The sequence below is a fragment of the Leuresthes tenuis genome, unplaced genomic scaffold, assembly GCF_036924035.1.
Source record: "Leuresthes tenuis unplaced genomic scaffold, fLeuTen1.0.hap1 SCAF_14, whole genome shotgun sequence".
Lineage (NCBI taxonomy): Eukaryota > Metazoa > Chordata > Actinopteri > Atheriniformes > Atherinopsidae > Leuresthes > Leuresthes tenuis.
In genome coordinates, this window is record NW_027325368.1 from 7,586,918 (window position 1) to 7,606,736 (window position 19,819).

General features: G+C 39.6%; 1 protein-coding gene across 1 annotated transcript in view; it reads left to right on the top strand.

Moving 5' to 3' along the window:
* ak5 (adenylate kinase 5) overlaps positions 1 to 19,819 on the top strand; it is an 89,605-nt gene that overhangs the window by 67,392 nt on the left and 2,394 nt on the right. Inside the window, exons 11-13 of the mRNA XM_072363976.1 lie at positions 5,245 to 5,408; positions 17,911 to 18,027; positions 18,383 to 18,583. Of these exons, the coding sequence (XP_072220077.1) occupies positions 5,245 to 5,408; positions 17,911 to 18,027; positions 18,383 to 18,583 (482 nt within the window). The remainder of the gene's footprint in view (positions 1 to 5,244; positions 5,409 to 17,910; positions 18,028 to 18,382; positions 18,584 to 19,819) is intronic.

Sequence of the window (19,819 nt, forward strand, 5' to 3'; positions counted from 1 at the left end):
CAGACCTAATTATATTACAGACCTAGCTCATATAATGGTTTAGTCAATTCATGTAGTTCATCGATTAAAAAATGTAAATAAGCCTTCCAGTGTGTGGATGTGAGGGTTTTATTTCAAACTGATGAGCAGCTTGTATTGGGGGAAACTAAAAAGCATGCTAGATTTCGTTTTGCTGTTCAGATTACATGCATAATTTACCAGACGGCCCCGTGACATCCACAACTGCATGCCTCGTCACACAGACTCCCTCCTTGATTTTATTTTGTTCTCGCTTTGGCTTCGTTTGGATCAGAGCATCGAAGCTACTAGATAAAGATGAACATTTAGCCGTTGGCAGGACAGGTTTGACTAAACATCAGTGAATTATTTAATAATGAGAATGATTTAGAGTAATTCACTGCTCATTCGGGGTGGACTGGGTCATAAAGTCGACCTGGGAAATAGTTCCTGGTCAGCCTACTCTCTAGACAAAGCATTTCTCTGTGTCTTTGGAGACTCTCATGCATGCAGAGCACATCAGGAAATGAGCCGTTAAAACTCTTTCAGAATTAGAAAACACTTGTCTGCTCTTCTCAGGTAAAGTAATCGCCTCACCTGAGCCCTTGAGTAGAATCAATGAACTGCAGTCGAAGCTTTCTTGATGTAGAAACCATATATATCTGATATGAAAGTTAAAAAGTTATTGATCCAGTGCCGTTTGGATCCACCAGGAGTCTGTTAAACATGGAATAAAGTTATACTACCTATAGAGCAATAAAAAAACATTTACAAGTCATTTGAACAAAAGAGATTTGAAAAGAGAAGAAAAGATGCCAAATACACAAATTATTAGTAGTCTAACAAGGTTTTGGCTTGAATACTTTTCGTTTATAGCTGCATAAACAAACTAATAACTCACATATCCACTCACTCGCCATTCTTTGATGAGGAGGGGTTTGTTGCTTTGGGCCAGCTTTAAATCTGGGGCTGTGCTCGCTGTCTTCTGCCCTGGTCTCAGCTGTGTGTCTCACCCATGTCACCTCCAAATCTCCACTTTCACCCAGCAGCAGCAGCAGCAACATGAAAGTTTGGAACTTTGGGCACAATAATGCACCTGCCTCCAGCACCTTCTTTTTTGTTTTATTTGAAGTCAGTGCATCTGTGCTCTATCTTACTGACTGACAGTAAACGGGACTGAGACGGACCCACATGAGTCTTAGTTAATTGGCCACAAAGAAGGGATATGTGAAACTAATTGAAAGATCCAATCATATTAAATCGTTCCTCCATCACTCATCCCTCCAGGGGCCCAGTAACTACACATTATTGGCCAGTTTTATCAAGCCCAATTTTAAGTTGAATTTCTTTCCTTCCCTATTTTAATACAAAGTGTGCTTTTTGGCCCAATTTTCCAGCAGCCCGCTGAGCAAACTTGCACCCCAGATAGACAGTCAAGACAATTTTTTAAACTTGATTTTCACAGTGTTTAGTTTTTCTAATTTTACACCATTTTTTTTTTTATTGGAGTTTGATTCCCAGCCCTTCCTATTAGCTTATCTCACCAAAGCTCTACTCAGACTGCACCCAGGAGTTTGAAATCTTAATCTTACTTAACATTTGGAAATGTCAGAAACCACACATCCAAAGCTGGGTGATCTCCAAACATTAAGTCATGATTTGTACAGATAACATTCATCATCCATAGTTATGAATGCAGCGTCAGTGGAGAACAATCCCCAAAGTGTCCTCAGCTTTGTGAATACTGGCATTCAAAAATGAAAGACCTCATTGCTGTTCGGAGAAACATTTCAATATCAGGTTTTAATTGGATACTTTCTGCGCATTAAGAGGCGTTTAACTGGCACATCTCAATTAGTAGAAGTGAGAAGCTTTTCTCAGCTGTCAGCCATTTTTCATTTAGACTCATTTAGATCACCTTCTGAGACTTTGAGGAAATTAAAATGTAGAAGGGCAGAATACACAAATTAGATTACTTTGGCGATTTTCACTCTAGATACAGCCCTCTGCCTTCTTTGCCTCATGTAACATCTCTAGTCCTCATCTCTGTGTGCCATCTCGCTCTAATTTATTCCATCTGTCACTTTGGCTCCTATCATGGACAGTGCTGTGACAGTGCTGTTCACACATTGTGGGATGGTTTGAGCTTCTCAAATCTGAGCCTCCGCCTAGCTGAATGAAACCAGCAGCTGGGTGCAAACGCCTGCCGAACCTCAACAAATTGTCCGACTCTCAAGCTTTTATTTACTAAAAATAGGAGCTAAGGAATTGTGACAATTGTACAAAAACCCGAATTTGCAGTCAATAATGTTTTGATTTTAACAGCGTGTATTATCAACCTTTACATCTATATTCCATTCTTTCATCATCAATAGTATCATGACATCTCTATGTCAGAGCATCTTAGGCCTGAATACAAATTAAACTAAACAGACAGCTTAATTGAGCTTGCTCTTTGGTTTTATTGTGATTTTTTACATCAGATGTTTTGTCAGGATGGCTGCTAAGGGCACTTTAAGTTAGTCTGAGTATTTATCGATACGTTTCTTTTGTTCCTCTTGAGCTGTGTGAGAAACTGGTTACACCGTAGGCCTGAGGCTGCCTTATTTGCCTCTCGTTTTTAACCTCTGCAGAGTTTGTTTCCCCTGTTACTTTTTTCCATTCAGCAGTTTTTATTAGCAGACCAAAGAAATGTTGAGCTTCTTTGTTGTTGCTTTCATTGTCGTGTCTGTTTGGCTATGGGGCCATTAACGTTTTTCTATACAAATGATAAATTAGGGGCACATCCACAGTCACTCGTGGTAAAGATGGTTTAAACATTAGGCTCAAGCATGTGTACAGCATTTCAAAACTGTTATGCATATTTCTGCTTTTGTCATTCTACATCAATTTAGTCATGAAACTGCACAGAGTTTTATGCATTTGGCTCCAGACAGCCAGAGTAAACTGCTACAGGATGAATATAATCTCAACCATGGATGCTCAGCTTGATATGTCACTCTATAAGAAACCTACTTGAACTCCTAACAAAGTTGTGTAATACCTACAAAAAAAAGTATAGTACTACCTTTTCCTGACCCTTTTCCTGTTTATGTTTAAATCTCACCCGAGAATGGTTAGTGTTAGGAGTTAAAAGTACAGTTATGTATGTGGTTAGGGTTTGAAAAGTACACGCTTTTACAACGTACTCATTTTAAAACTCCTGGGTTTTATACTCCATCACACGACTCTTACGCTGTCCTATACAAAATAACAGCCTAGTAATCCGTGGCCATATCTCAACTCTTAACCATAGACTGACACTAGTATGTTCTCATGCAGATAATTCTTCATATAATATCTTTTCTTGTGAGACTGGGCCTCAGTTTTACACCAAACCATGACGACTTCCTCACTGTAACCAAGTGGTTTTGTTGCTTCAACCTCAAAAGGTCATTTTGGTGCAGAAACCAGCAGTGAGTGAGAATGATTCTCACAGATGACTGACCCACTGAACAGTGTAGTTGTGGAAAATCTTGCTTATCTGATCATGTGTGGCTTTCCCAGACTGACATAGATTTAGACATTTATGTCTTGTCCATGGAAAGCTGCTCAGAATAAGTTTAACTGGCTCACCGGTGACCCATTGACTGTCCAAATAGGTTAAATCAGTTCCTTTGTGTTTAATGTACAATAGATTAATCCATAATCGCTCCCGATTTCTTTTCAGTCGTCCCTGAGTGAACTAAGTCTGGCTTATGTCTCTCCTTGTTCTCTGAGGAAATGGAGATGAGGGCGTTTGCTTATGCATGTGAGCAGAGGGCAGCGGCACTCAAACTGCGGGAGAATATTGATGAATATGAAGCACATCCTGAGTTTTATTACTTGGCTCAAGGCAGCTTTTGATGAATCACTGTTTGTCACGGCTTTGTGGCCACGCAGTTCACCTGCCATCACCCTGCTCACAGTGCAGCAGTCTGACACGGACTGTTTTCTGACCTTAAGTTAAATTGAAATTGTAGCATGTTGCAAGTGTTTAAAGAAACATTATTATTCCCCTTTTGCTTTAAGCCATATAGCAGCAGCTCTACTCCCTCCAAATGGTCGCGCTCCATTGATACTCCATTTGTACTTAAGGGCTGTGTCTCAGGTAAAGACTGGTTGTCCTCTAACTGGAACAGGGCTGAAAGATTTAATCATAATCTTTTGTCCATGATGAATCTGTGGTTTCTGTGAAGAAGTGTTTTAAAACCTAAACCTCAGGTGAAAATAGCCTCCTAAAATCTGACAGTTTTCTTAAAACTTTGACAGACCAGGTCGCTGCATAGCTCAACTGGTTGAGCAGGCATCCCATGCACAGAGGCTGTATTTCTTCGACGCATCCAGCCCTGGTTTGAGTCCCAGCCTGGGGTCCTATGCTGCACCCTCTTGTCTACTCGCTGTCGAAATAAGGTCACGAGTGTCCAAAAATCCTTTGACAGCACTTTTCCCCTGAAATCTTTATTGCTAAGGTTTTAGATATGAAATTTTTAAAAAAGCGCTTGTGAGATGAATTCTTTGACCTTTATTATAAATGATTGAATTTGCCATTATGTTAATCTTTAAAAAACTATGTAGTGTTTATGAGTACACAGCTTACATACATTTCACCCAGTCTTTCCATAATTTATTGCTGAATGGAAGAAGATTCTTGCAATCAGGTTTGAAAATGTATAAAACACCTGAAAGCAGAAGTGTGGAAGCTGTTATAGCAGGGGACTGTTGAACCTTGAACCTTGAACCTGAATGATATGTCCTCATACATTTCGCCATGTAGCCTTAGGCTTTAATTTGAAGATGACAGTATTTGTTCAAATTTGGTCCATAGAAAGAGGGCTAAAAGGACGACAGTGTTATTTATTGTATTGTGTTTTTTGTTTGGGGCTAGGCTTTGTGTGCGCTTGAGGGTGTGTGCGTGGTCTGTGCTGTTAAAGTAAGCAGCAGACAGGTAAATTCAGTTAGAGGGAAGAATGATAATTATCTGTGATAACCAGGCTCCAGGCCCCTGGCAATGAATCAGACCTGTGAAAACACACATACAGACAGTTCATCCTCTCACTTGTTATCAGTTTCCTCTCCCACACACCTTTTTCCTCTGATAAATATCCACATGTAGACTGAGCACTCTCCTACACACTCGCTATCCGTCTCCATTGTCTCCACTCCCCCAATTTTCTCTTTTCTCTTTGCTGTGGGGATACTGACAGATCGCTTTGTCTGTATGTACAGGTGGTCCAGCCTCAGGTAAGGCTCTCCAGTGTGAGCGGATGGAGGAGCGGTTCGGCCTGCGTCGCGTCACCCTGGGCGACCTTTTGTGTAGCGAGCTGCAGTGTCACAATGAAAGAGGGCGCCACCTGCGGGACGTTCTGGAGAGAGGAGAGAAGCTGCCCGAGGTCGGTTTGGTACACTACTCTATCTTTAGGGTTCAACTAACAAATGGTGTTTCATGTTTCAGTACAGCAGTGGAGCTGAATCCACACAATTTTCATCCATGATTGATATTCATGACCACAGTCATCTTTTACCCCAAGTTCTGATGGCATTCTGCAAGTAGTACAAAAAAAGACAAGCTCAGACCTTAAGAAATATGGGCACGTGGTGCGCCCATTTTCAGCTGCATAATTTACTAATTTATCAAAACAAAACAGCCTTTCTGTGGAAATTACATTATATCTGAAGATTACATCAGCGAGCGGCTTGTCTGGAACTGATATAAGAATGGAGGTATTCACAATAAGCAGTGAGAGCAAAAAAATGTCCCGTGGCTGAACGTAAAATCAAAAATAAAGATGTTGTGGAAGACCTACACACAGGTTGATCTGTGGGAGGACTGGTGAAAAGGTATGAGCAGAAAACAAAACAAGATCTGAAAGATTATTATAAAAAAGAAAAAAGGTAGTTTTTCTTTTTTACTACTGAAGAGACTTTTGTCACTGAGCAGCTTCCAGTCTGAGCAGATATTCAGATACTAAGTAAAGTATTTTCCTGCCAAAAGGACTAATTCAGTAAACCAGAGAGGCAAGACTGAAGCAGCAATATCACAAAGCCAAGAGCGCCAAAAACCGTGTTTCACAGAGATTGTACAGCTGTAAACAGTTTAGAAGACAGGGATGACATGTCTGTCTAAGCTTATGTATAGGAGCTGGAAACAATTTCCCTGACACATTGTGTAAACTAGATAAATTATTCACATATCCAGACAGTCAGAGAATACAAACATGCTCATGAAGGCAGAATCGGCTTCATTTATCATCCTTATAAACACTGGACAATCTGCTTGTGGATGTCATGCAGCATGCAGGGACTCTTTAAATGTCACTGTGGTGATGTTAATAAGCTCACCATAGTGTGAAACCTCACACAGCCTGCGGTAGGTTCCTCATAGCGGGACAGCAGGCCATGGTAATGGTTTTGTGTAACTTTATGGCTGCATATCTGAGTTATTCAGGGTCAGATATTTAGAAAAACTGGGTATCATCAGTACAGTGACCTATGCAGAGTTTCAGAATTATATTGCCTAAGTGAAGCAGATGTAAGAGGTAGAAGTATACTATTACAGAACTCTGTGGCACTCCATGTGGGAATCTATCGGAGAAATATGACCAGCTGAGTGCAGTTTATGTAATCCCAATAACATGTTCCAGTCTGAATGATAGAATGAGACCAGTGGTGCCAAAAGCAGCACCGAGATCTAACAATTAAAGTACAAAGAGATCTGAGACCACAACAAGATTCATGCCAAGTGTCAAAAGTGCTCTTTCTGTGCTATGATTTAGCCAAAATTCTGAATTAATATTTTTTAGAGATAGAGATAATGCATTCCTGAGTGCCCAAATACAGTAGCTGCCAGCGTTCATTTAAGAATCTTCATAATGAAGCTGGATGCAGCTCCATTTATCCACAACACCAGATCAAAAGCTTGCTGTACTTATCCTGTTAAGGATGGTTTAATTTGATTGTTATTTAAGAGTAAAACATCTTTAAAAGACATTTGTTTAGATGAAGAATTTAGCTCAGAAAGCTGAGTGGTGTTCTTAGATTGTTCACAGAATTTAAGTAATTATTATGCCTGGTTTGGCTTTTCTACAGGAAAACTTAAAATGTTGTTGCTTTAAATTGTATCTCCTCAAACTACAAGTTGATTAATATTTCAATTCTAGAAGTAAGTGATGAACAAAGATGGTTCCTCTTTAAATGTCAGTTTTCAGTAAAACTCTAAATACTGTATCTGCATAAGCAAACATTCAGTCCTCTTTGAAACAGTACCTACAGATGAATGTGAGTAAAGATTTTACTGGAGTGTGTGTGTGATCTGTCTGATCTCGTCACATGATGCTTGATGAGGAACAGCCAGAGTTTGTAAAACGGCTTCTTTTCCTAACCCCAAACGAACCACACAGTAGGTGAAATTAAAAGCTTCAGATGGACACACAGGAGACTGAAAGAATGGTGTCCAGGCAAAACAAAAAGGAAGAGCAAAGCTCAAGAGATAACCTTCTAATCTTTTAAAGATCGCATACGATGGTGCCAATGAGAAAAGCTGAAACTGTACATATCTGTTTGTATTCACCTCAATAAAACTGAACAGCATCACTCTTTATTTGATAACTGAGCAACCTGCAACAACCTAGAAATATAGATACAAACTAAAGTAGAATAGTACAACAGCAGAAAGATATGTTTGAACAATATTAGTCAAAACAGCACGTTCTGGTAGGTCATCAAGGTTGGAAAGATCCATGAGATGTCAGGCAGCCACTCAGCACACCCACACTGTCCTTTAATGTTAAGATTAAGCATGTGATCATCCACCAGCGACTTAAAACTGGCTCATTGTTCTTAACTGTTCTACTTCCTGCTGTAGGTGATGAAGGAGCAGAGCAAATATTTTAATACCCATCTTTCCTTGACATATTAACATCGCCCAAATGAGACTTTAACCACATTATCAAGGTGACAAATAGCTGAGCTTCCTCGCCTCATTTATTTTGTCAGCATCCACTTCTGTGATTGAAGCAGCACAGACTGAGCAGTGATTCACTCTGCTGCTGGTCGGTAACTCAGCAGTGGTGGTCAGGAAGCTTTATAACTGAACTGTGCTGCCAGTCTGTGACATTTCACATCAAAACACTCTCTGCCCTCACTCACACACACAGTCATCCCAGCTACACATGTTCAAAGCTGTCCGTGTGTGTGTGTGTGTGTGTGTGTTCAGCCAGCATATTGTGTGCAGTAAACCTGAATGAGTGACAAATATTGATTGAATGTTGTTTATTCTTTCTCTCTGCTAGTGCATTCTCAGTTTGTCAGATCACACCGAAGATGAACTTCATTTGTCCTCGGAGAATTATTGAGCAAAAACAACGTTTATTTACCATCAAAGGCAAAATCTTGAAGATTTTCTACATTTTCTTCTTTTCAACGAATTCCATTGAAAGTTGTGCGTACAAAGCCTGATGTAGCCTGCTCATCAAAGCCCTATAATTGTCAAAAACAAACCCTCAGTGAGTCAGTCACACTGCATGACATGTTCTGTTGTCACAAGGAGCACAGCAGTCAATTTATTTCGAGCCAATCCCACATTCATCGCCCTGCTGCCAGAAAACACAGACCTGAGCAATGATTGTGTATTAATTAATTACTGAAAATAGTCTCCGACATTTACTTTAATAGCACCTTTTAAAACAGCATAATCCATGTGTTTAAGGTAAATTAAGCCACTTGGAACAAAACTTCACGTCAGTTATCGTTTTTTAAAGATTAACAATTTGGCTCCCTGCCACTCACCTGGTGGCGCCTGGGACAGTCTGCTCATTAAATGTGGTGTTTGTTCTATTAAGACTGCACATAGCACAGCTTTGTTTAAGGGTTAGGGTGATAAAACAGGAAAAATCTGTTTATCTCTCTTTGTCATTTAATACAGTTAAATTATAATACAGTTAATACAACTATTTAATCTGAAAATGATACAAATAGTGGATATGAGTTAAAAAATTAATTTTTTTAGTAAATTTTCTTGAGGCCAATGCCTAATGTTCAGGATCTTGAACAACAAGTCAAAACTTGTGATTTTTATGTGCACTTTGCTGTGAAGGGAAACTTTATAAATAGGTACATTTAAGACAGAAGATTTATTAGATTTTGCTCAAAAAAGATTAAAGAGCTGTGCAAAAAACAAAAAATCTTGCTAATGAAATAACTTGAAGTCATTCTGAACCATTAAACATAGTTCTGAATGACTGTAATTCAGCACTGCAGGGGGCTCATTGGATGCCAATGGCTCAGTGAAAATGTGCACATGCTGCTTAAAAGTGTATTTTGTGACTTTGACAATTGTGCACAATAAGACAGCCTCACACATCCCGAACCCCCCCCAAAAAAACCTGCTGATCATGACACATTTGAGCTACAAAGCTACTAAAGATTATATGAGATATTTTCCTTCTTTGCAATAAGATTTCATTGGAATTCTTACTGCTTGACTCAAACGTATTCTGCAGCACAGCTAAATAAAAGATCCACATGATTTCTTCTGTTCTGAGCTAAAATTATGCAAAAATCTTTAAACTGCTGTTTTCACACAAGATCTTCTGGTATAACATCTGTTTAATCCATTTATTTCTATAAAACAAACAAGAATGTGGACAAATCTGCAGAAAAAGACTACCAACTGTTGCCATCTGTGGGCATCCAGGCCATCAGTGTGAGCTTTTGTTTTTCCTCAGAAACTGTTGATTACTCCATGCCTCCATACTATTTGGGTTTCAGCTTTATTCATTCTTTTCTTTTCTTTTCATCCCTTGAGTTATCTCTTCAAACTGACCTTCATTCATAAAAACAAACATCAAAAGTTTAAAATCAATTCTAAAACGGACTAGAAGCCAGTGGAGCGACGAAAGGACAGGGGAGATATGCTTGTGTCTGGGCGTACTGGTTAAAAATCGGGGAGCAGCGTTTTGTACCAGTTGAATCCAACTAGTCCAATAGAAGACTGGGAGAGGCCAACATACAGGGCATTGCAATACTCCAGTCTCGAGCTAATAAAAGCATGGATTGCTTTCTCAAGGTCCTAAGAAAAGGCTTCACATTGGCCAAGAGACGGAGTTGGAAGAAGCTAGTTCTGACCACAGAACTAATCCGTTTGTCAAATTTTAGCCTGCAGTCGAACATCACACCAAGATTTTTTATGTGTGTTTTAAAAGAAGGGTACAGGATGACCGAGTTTTTTAGCAAAAGTGCGAGACAGTGGAGACGTACCGAACAGAATACATTCCGTTTTGACTTGTTTCAAAGTCGCTGCAGAGACAAATTAGTGTAAACTTACAATGAAAATAAAACCTTACCTTGAATAAGACAAAAAAATCCACAAACATTCTACAAGATTTCTTACAAGATACTTTAAATTTGATGATTATATTGGACTGATTTCTTTTATCTCACATGAACACAAACAATAAAGTAGGAAGAATAAAAAGACCAACCGAGTCTGCCTATCGCCACAAGATTAAAAAAAGTGATGCGCTGAACAGATTGAAGGCTAAATAAAAACCTCCCACGCACAGATTTACTTTAACTTTGTTGACTGGGTGGAGAAACCTGACCACTTCCTAGCAAAGCTCAGCTGTCTAAGCCTCTTACGGCACATTAATGCCATGCCCCATGTGTTCTCCAACGTGAGAACAGCTAAATGTTTTTTTCTTTTAATGACTGAGACGGTAATATACAGAGAAAATGAAGGACAGTGATTTAAAGAAGAATGAATAATCCCACAGAGGGTTTACTGAAGTGCACCTCTCCTAGTTTAAAGCAGAACATCAGAGGTGAGGGGTTTTATCTTCCAGTGAGATAAAATGCTCTGGCTCACTGGTGAGTGCAAAACTGTAACGATGATACACGGAGTTTGACTTGTTACCGCTCTGTTGCCTGGCAACACAGACGATGCAATTCATTATTCACTGTGAATCATGTCCTGTCTTTCCACATGTGAGCGATAAGTCTGCACGCAGACTGTCACACAGGAACAGCTGTGAGGTTTCCCTGATGTGAGGTGTCCTACATGTCCAGTCTGTTACAAAGTAACAAAAGTAGAGTTTTCCTGTGCATGTTTTCTGCCCCTGATTTGAGGCATCGCCTGTCAAACAAAACTACATGCCTGGAATAATATAGGAATATAAACCACTGTTTCCCCCGATCCCTCATTCTGCAAGTTTTTGTCTTGAAGTTTATCGTGTCGGCCTTTTCAGCAGTTAATGAGCGTCTAGCTGCTGATCTTTTAAATCAATGTATGCATTACAGAAATAATACAATGACTACAACTGTCCACTTGTCCAAAATGTAGTCTGTGTTTGTATGTTGCAAGATGGTGGCATATTCCTAGAATGTTGTTCTTTGTTGGGGAGGGTTCAGATCACATGAATAAGCCATAATCATAGATTTTTGTAACTGTAGCATTTTCAAACACGTATACCAACCTTTAAACATTTATTCTAACCAGAACCATGTATTTTTAACTCCTCATCATAATCATGTGCGGGTGGGAGCTCAGTTGACAAGCAAAGAATCTTAAATTGGAGGGAAGTAGATACAAGTTACAAAAAGTATGTCTTTCAAACCAGCGAGCTCTTGCAGGGATCATAGATTAACACTTACCCTTCTTCCTCTTTACAAGAGTTTGTCACAAATTCAACAGTTGAAATGTGTAAAGTTGACATCATCAGGAACATGAATGGAGAAGAAGGATGAATTGAAGACTCAATTTCAGGGTTTTAGACCAAGAATATACTTGCTTTTTAACCTTGCACTTATGTAGGAAGCCAGCTCCGTTATCAGCGGGATTGTTAAAATGCTTTCCTGTCTGCTGAAAGACACTGCAATCGTACGCATGTCTTGTCCATTTTCTTTGCCAGCTCCGTCAGTATGAAAGCAAGAAATGTTTAAAACTTCCTCCTCATTCTCCGTCTTGCTCCTGGTCAACATGCATAGCGTTTTTTGTTGTTTTATTCAATTCATCTGGGATTTTGTGTCCTTTTGGAAAGCTCAATTAGTCCTTTCCATTTGTAAACAGCTCCTCTTTCGACTTCATCATCATAAAATGTGTTGAAAAGAGTCAGCAGTATGAAGAGAAAAATCACTCAAGCAGCACAGTTTCTGATCCAGTGAAGACAAATCTATGTTTTGCAGAATATAAACTCAGTGGAAAATCTCTACAAATACAAAAAGCACACAATATGTGTTCTGTATGTACATTCTAGAAAATTCAATAAAAAGTAATCATAAGATAAATGCTAAAACTCACCATAAAAATCAGACAAAAGCTGACCAAATTTAATCGACCACTGCATCTATCAAGCAGCTCACATTAAGCTCAGCAACTCCACTGAAAAGAATGTGGGGAATACATTGTAATCTCAGTTTTCTAGTTTATCAGGTAACTAAACCTTACACCATCTAAAACAATTTTTCATTAAGGTCATCGTACTCAACATTTCATGGAACGTTCTGGTAATTTGGGAGGTGGCAGTGGGTGGTGCTGTTGGAAGGAGGATAGGAAACAATTACAACTCAGCTTAAAAACAAACAATTGAGTTTGCTCTCCAGTGATGTAAGACTAAACTGAACAGTTTAGTTTTTGCAACAATTACACTCAGCTGTGCTTTGAAATGGTCAAGATTACTCAAGATGCACTGCTCTTATGAAAAGAAATGATAAACTACAGATAGTTTGAGATTAGAGTAGCTAAATGCAGCATTAACGGGATCTCTGCGGTTTATGTTGTCATATGGACAATACAATTGCATAGAAAGCAATCACATAACCTTACTTAGCTGCAGCTCTAGTGCTTCGAATATACGTCGGTAAATAACTGCTTGATGTTACCTCAACTGCAGAACAAACAGATAATTCAGAGAGGTAGTTTTTTATGTATACACACACACACACAGCATATAATCTAACCCTCTGCTAGAGACAAAACGCTTGAAGGGAGACACGAGATATCCACACAATACAACCAAAAACATGACAATCTACCACAAAGCAGCTCAGTCCAAAATGCCCAGCAGCAATAAAGCATCATAAAACACTTTTCAAACAACCAGGAGATTAATAAACTTTCTAAGGGCTTCAGAGCTGGAGGCACTTTAAGCATAATCATTAGACAGTAAAAACCAAGGGAGCATCAACCAGCACATAGTGGAGAGCAGTTATCCACACAATCATGTTCTGAACAAAGCAGAGACAGCACCAGCACACCTCTGAGGCCTCTGTTTTACTTTAGCCCCAAGCTAATGTAACGTCTATGTGGTTGAAGCTAAAATGATGACAGATACTTTTCCAATGAATGATGCATTGATATTCAGTAACACAGACATGATTATATCCTCCTCAAAGTCATCCTGATGTTAGTCTATAAAACTGTGAGCAGTGTTTGAAACAGAGTTGAAGAGAAGTAAACGTTGCACCCTTCAACTCATTGAAGCAGGCACATTTCATTTTTGTTGTAGGGAGTTGAGGTCATGTGTCTTTTGTATCAAGTTCAAATAGCTCAGTGCTAAAAAGTAGCAACCACAATGCTTTCACCCATTTATTTCCTGTTTCCAACTGTTAAGTTTAGCACTTGAACTAGTTTTCTATTTTTTGGAGCAAGAATTGATCACATCTGGAGAACAGGGTGGAGCTGGAAACTGTCATGTCTCGGTGTGTTTGGTTGCCATACTGTATTCCCGCTCCCTCTGAGGGTGTCTTCATGCACGACACTGAATTCTAACTTGATAGTGTTTCTACTCTCAGACAGTACAATCAGCCTCCAAAATCATACCTCAGTCCATTTCTACTCATCATAACCAATCACCAAACAAAAGAAAAGAGAGAGGGTTCCAGATTTCAGCCCAATTCTCACTTAATAATTATCAGGTGTTGCATTCAGCGGTGCCACTCCTGGTAAGGTCCCTCCTTTTCCCTTTTTCCATCTCTGCAGAGGTCCTAACAAGATGGTGCTCTCATTCCAACATAATGTGACCAATTTTCTGTACATACAATAAGATGTAGATGAGGGAGAGGGAGCAAAGAATGCTGTGGTATGGTACCAACCATACAGCAAAATCATGCAAAATAACAGTAGAAACAAGGATTCATTTCATTTGTACAGCACCTTTTCTGTAAGCATGCAGAATAAAGTCACACAAAACTGACAGCAACGAGGGAAAAAAGTTGCAGGCACAACAATCACATAAATTCAGGCATGAAAATAAAAAAAGAAACCAAGTCAGTTCAAACTACAAAAGATTGTAAAAAAAAAACTTATTTGCAAGAAATAAAACCTGAAACAAGGTAAAAGCACTGAAAAAAAAGTCCTGAGAATATGCAATTCCATGAATGTTTAGTTAAGTTAAAGGACCTCCAAGAAAGAAGAGAGAACAGGAGCAAGGAATCATCATCTGAAATGGTTTACTCAGGCTTTGCTGTAAGCCTTGTCAAAGAGGAGAAGTTTTTGGTCTAATTTTACAAGAGACCCGAACCCAAAGTGGGAGCTGGTCCCACAACAGAGGGGCCTGATCGCTGAAGCCTCTGCCTTCTGGCTCCTGCAAACTCAAGGCACCACAAAAGCCAGCATTATAAGAGTTAAGTGCTATGTTAGGAAAATGTGGGACTATGAGATTAGTATTGATTTAAAGAAATAGAAATGTAAGGAGTAGAGTTTCCCAACACATTCAGCACTGCGGTGCCTAGCACTAAAATTTAGACCGTGTATTTGTTGGTGTACATCTTTTAGGATAAACCTGATGTGTTTCTAGATGTAGAGTAATGGTCAGCTCTATGATCAATAAGTTAATGATGGAACATTGTTCTCTTTCGAGGGTTTAAAAGTTGAAGCTAATAACAAGTAAGAAACACAGCGTTGCTGAGAGGAAGTCCCTCTGAAACCCCCATTATCATCCCAGTTAGATCAGGCTTATACGCGACCATCGGTGTCTTAGAGAAGACATCTTTCAATAATTCAGTGACAGTTTCAAGAACGCGGGTTTTGGTAGCGTCTTGAAATTGACATCAGTCACATGTCAGAGCTTGAAACCTCATTTAACAAAACCAGTATTTTGAGGCGCAGCATCAGTTTGATTGTAGAATGATTTTGAAAATTAGCACCAGCACACTAATCAGAAAGAGTGACTCTAACTAGTGACACCATGGTGACTAGTGGGGAAAATGTATTGATCTGATATTTCATGTTTGTTGAAGTTTTTCGGACGTCTTTTGGAGCAGGCACCTGGTGGTCATGAGTGGTATTGCATATTTGGGCACTAAGGAATTGACTTCTGATGTATACTATATATGATTTGAAAAGTTGCAAAAGCTGAGGAACAGCTCATTATGATGCCTTTTTGAGATCAATCGTCTCGCTGTCTTGAGATAACGACATGTTTATCCATTATCACGACAAAGCAATCCTCGTCATCTCGAGACAATGGCAAAATGAACCTATTATCAGTGCAAAATGAGCTTCATTATCTAAATATAATGAGTTGTCTCAATAATGCGTAATTAACCTATTATCAGTACAAAATTAGCTTCATTAGTTAAATATAATGAGAGTTAAATCGTGGTCTGGAGGTGACATTAAACTTGACTTGTGTAGAATTTACACTTCAAAAAGATAAAAAAGTAAGAAATATAAAAAAAGGACTTTTTGCAATCATGGCATTTGTACAATAAATGCCAAATGTTAGCGATTTAATGAGTGTGTTAATGAGAAGGGGAGATCATTAGTATCCACATCATTTCACTGCGACTCCCCCTCATTAAATTGATGTCACTTTTGGCTCCAAAAACAACCCAAAATGCTAAAATCAAGGCTTTAAAATGATTTTTCACACAGCTATGGTTAAAGTTGCAGTGCCCATGTCTTTGCTTCTATATGGTATATGGATTTATGCATGTGATGAGTACATGGCTGTTGTTCTGTTTAAGTCATTATGCAGCAAAATTTCAAAATAACACCTACATCTGTAGAATTGAGGGGTGTTAGGATGTAATGAGCAAGCTCTGCACCTCTGTACCATTAAACAATGAAGCTACAGCACACAGACAGAACAGGTGCCGAGGCTTTGAGTCATCCTGGTTACATGAGTGACAGGCACAAAGCCAATATATGGTAGCCAGTACATGTTATATCGAGCAGGATGCAAGCAATTAATTAGTAATTCTGAAGTTTAGCCAGCGTTATTAAACTTTAGCCACTTATGAAAGCCATCTGAACCTCTTCTAACCTGACATACCTGTTAGGATTGCATCTGTCTGGCACTGAACAGAACCTGGTCTGAACACTCTCTATCCATGCAAATATTAGAAAAATATTTTAATTAAAGCTGTTGTTGCTAAACAGCCTTCACCCTTGAATTTGTATGGGCTACACACAAATTAAATCTCTAAACTGTTTAGCCAACAGATTATGGTGTCAGGTTACCAGAATTTAATTTTCAGTGGCATTTAAATAGGCTTTTCTGTTTAAGTCACAGAATGCACAGGGATTAAGCAACAACAACAAAAAAAGCAGTGTAGCACAATTTAGCCCCATTTCCCTGGCAAATGTTATTTAATTAAGGTTTCCTTGTGTTTATCAGCACTTATTCAACACAACTCATTTATCAGGTGCCACTTTGCCAAATATCCACTTCGTGCAGACAGGATATGCAGTTCTGTCATTCATTTCTTATGTGGACAGCTTATGGGATGCCTTTTGTGGTACTTAATTTGTTGTTGCAATACTTCAGACACCACTGGCAGCACTAGCTAGAAGCTGAGTCATTTTAGCTTGCAAAGTATTAAACTTAGAAATAAAAACAACAAGATACAAAAATCAGGAGCAGAAACAGGACTGGTACACATGGTAGAGCTGTGACAACAATCTGGCAAGAAACCATGCAAAGCAAGGAACATATATACTGAGAGGGCTGATTGGATGAGTGGATGCAGGTGAGTAATGATACAAGGGACAGGTGGTAACGTGGTGAAAGTAAAAAGGCAACTGAGGATGTCTGGGGGTAAGGCAGGAAACACCAAATTAGGAAAAGCTCTACGAAGAAGCTAAGGGGAGAATCCACCAGAATATTATCAGATAACACCTATAAGTACAGTTGAACTAAGGCAAATAACATGCAAACTAGATGAGAAAACAAAACCCAGAGAATTTAAATAAATCATCAAACTAAAAGCAGCATCAAAGAGGTAAAAAGGTACTTCACAGAGACATTCCCACTGATGCAACAGAAGAGCTCTTTCAGAAGGCCTCGATGTACAGTGAATGTGAAATGTTCCGTTTCGTAGTTTTATTGGTGATTTGATGTGCACATAAATATTTTGTGCATGCCTGCTTCCTCTTTTGGTAAATGCCACTCAGCATCAGCAGGGGGCTTCCAGAATAAAAGCTGGTGTAGAAACTTCCCGAGCAAGTTTGCAGAGAAGCCCAGAAAAGGAGTTTTAGATCACCATAGCTAAGCGCCTCATGTTGTTCACCTGATTGTTATCAGTTCCATTAGGATCGTTTGACGATTTCCTATTTTTGTCTACAATGACCTTTGCACAATTGCTCATGTAAATTAACTGGTGAACAAAATAAATTCAAGCACCAGGTGAAGTTTTGAGTCAAAGCTTCCTCCTTCCACCATTCAGACAAATCCTAAAGTCAGATCTCAGTATGTGACAATGTGTTTGTCACTTTGTCAGCGACCTGCATGTTGCATGCTGCTGATTCCAAGGGGAATTCTTGGTTGACTCTTAAGTACGTTTAGTTATCAGTTGGAATTCTTGCAGGACTGAGTAACTAAGAAGGGGGCTGAAGGAGAAAAATGACCCGCAGATATACAGATATGATGTAAAACATTTGCTGTGTGTGTTCACCAGGACACACTGCTGGAGCTGCTGTGTGACGCCGTGGCGTCGTCTGTACGGCAGGGAAAAGGTCTTGTGGTCAGCGGCTTCCCCAGAGACCTGAGACAAGCGGAGGAGTACGAGGCCAAGGCAAGAGCACCAGAGTGCCGGAACACACAGCAGACATGTGGTCAGAAAGATGAATTAAAGATGTTCTCCTGTATTCACGCAAAGGAGCGCAAAGTAAAGGGATTCAGAGGAGTCATGCAGCACGGCCAGTGTGATAGATGAGAATTAAATGTGACTAAGCGTAAATGCAAGACTAAGAAATGTGCCAAAATGATGTTTGACAAGAAGGACACTCAATAAAATTGATTCAGGTGTTCAAATTGATGATTTGTGCATCACTCATGAAACAAGCAGAAAGATTAATTTGCCGTAGCTGACTGACAGAATACAGAAACTCTTTAAAAGCTGACTTTTCTCCTCCCGTGTTGTGTCTCAGATCGGGGAACCCAGCGCTGTGTTCCTGCTGAACTGCTCTCCGGACACCATGTCCGGTCGGCTGCAGTGTCGCGGGAAATCCACCTCCGGCTTTAATGCCGCGTCAGACACAGAGAGCACCCTGCAACAGAGGGCTGAGAGCTTCTGTAGTGACAGCCAGGCAGTCGCTGCGCACTACCAACGCAAAAGGCTTCTGCACACGGTAAGAGTAAGAGGAAATTGTCATTGCAGCCACCTATTTGAGTGGTCAGAGGTTGAACACCTCACTAAGACAACTTTCATCCCTTAAATGAGAAGTCAAACCCAATTTGTCTTTGCTGACATCCATGAGGAGGTCCTTCAGATATGTTCAACAAGTCCCAAAGTAATCGTGTCAACATCTCTCATATTTGGCTGTAAGCCCACTGGTGTTTACTATGTGAGAAGTGGAGACCGAAAGCAAGAGGGAGGCAGGGAAGGAACTGAAGGATGATACAGGCCTCGACAAGCCAGGATATCTTTTTAAATAGACATTTTTTCCTCCATTTAAAGAAACCATCAACGTCCAAATGAGAGTGCAGAAATTCCTACAATCATGCAAGGCAAGTTGGAGGCAACTCTGTCCACAATAACAAGATGTCAAAATGCAAAAGAAGAGCGCTTTGAGCTTCAGCAAAAAGTACGCCTCATTTGTGTGGATAGAAGTCAAAATTAAGTGTTTGCTCAGTGTGACGTTACAGCAAAAGCCGATGACAGCCCAGGGAAACATCAGAAAAGTGGTCTGTAGGTGCCATTGTTGTCATGGTTTCCAGCTCATGCTCATTACACAAAATAGTGGGCATTCATTAAATCCAAGTTTCTCCATGTACTATGTGTTAATGCTACTTCACATAAATGTTTTCCTTGTCTGCTGAGCTTTTTACACAAAGCTAGTTGAAGTATAGGTTCACATTTCATGTAAATCAACAGTACAGTGCTCATTAGCATTGAGTTTAGGCATTTTAAGCACAGCACAATTATTCCTCCTGTTCTTTTTGTGATTAGCACAAAATGTACAATTGTTGTTCTGTGCTGAAAAAATTAATAAACTGCTGCAGAAGCCAGTGTAGAGCTTGAGCTGTCTTTTGTCAAATCAAGGAGAAAAATGTGCTCGTTATCGTCCCTGCACTCAGCTCGAGAACCAGAGGAATCTGTGATGAGTTAAACAAATCACAGTTGTGCATTTGTCTGGCGATGAAAGGCTATCGCATCTACCGCAGCACAGCAACAGCACCGTCTAGACAGACTAAATGTTCATGTTATATCAAGGGAGTGGTGGATCACTGATAACCAAAATAGCTACAGCTACTATAATTAAACAGAGATGCAGCAGTGATGAGCAGGAAGGGCACATATTTATGTCGCTGTTTACAAATTGCCCTCCTCATTTTGTTCTAAGTGGATTTAAGATATAATTAAC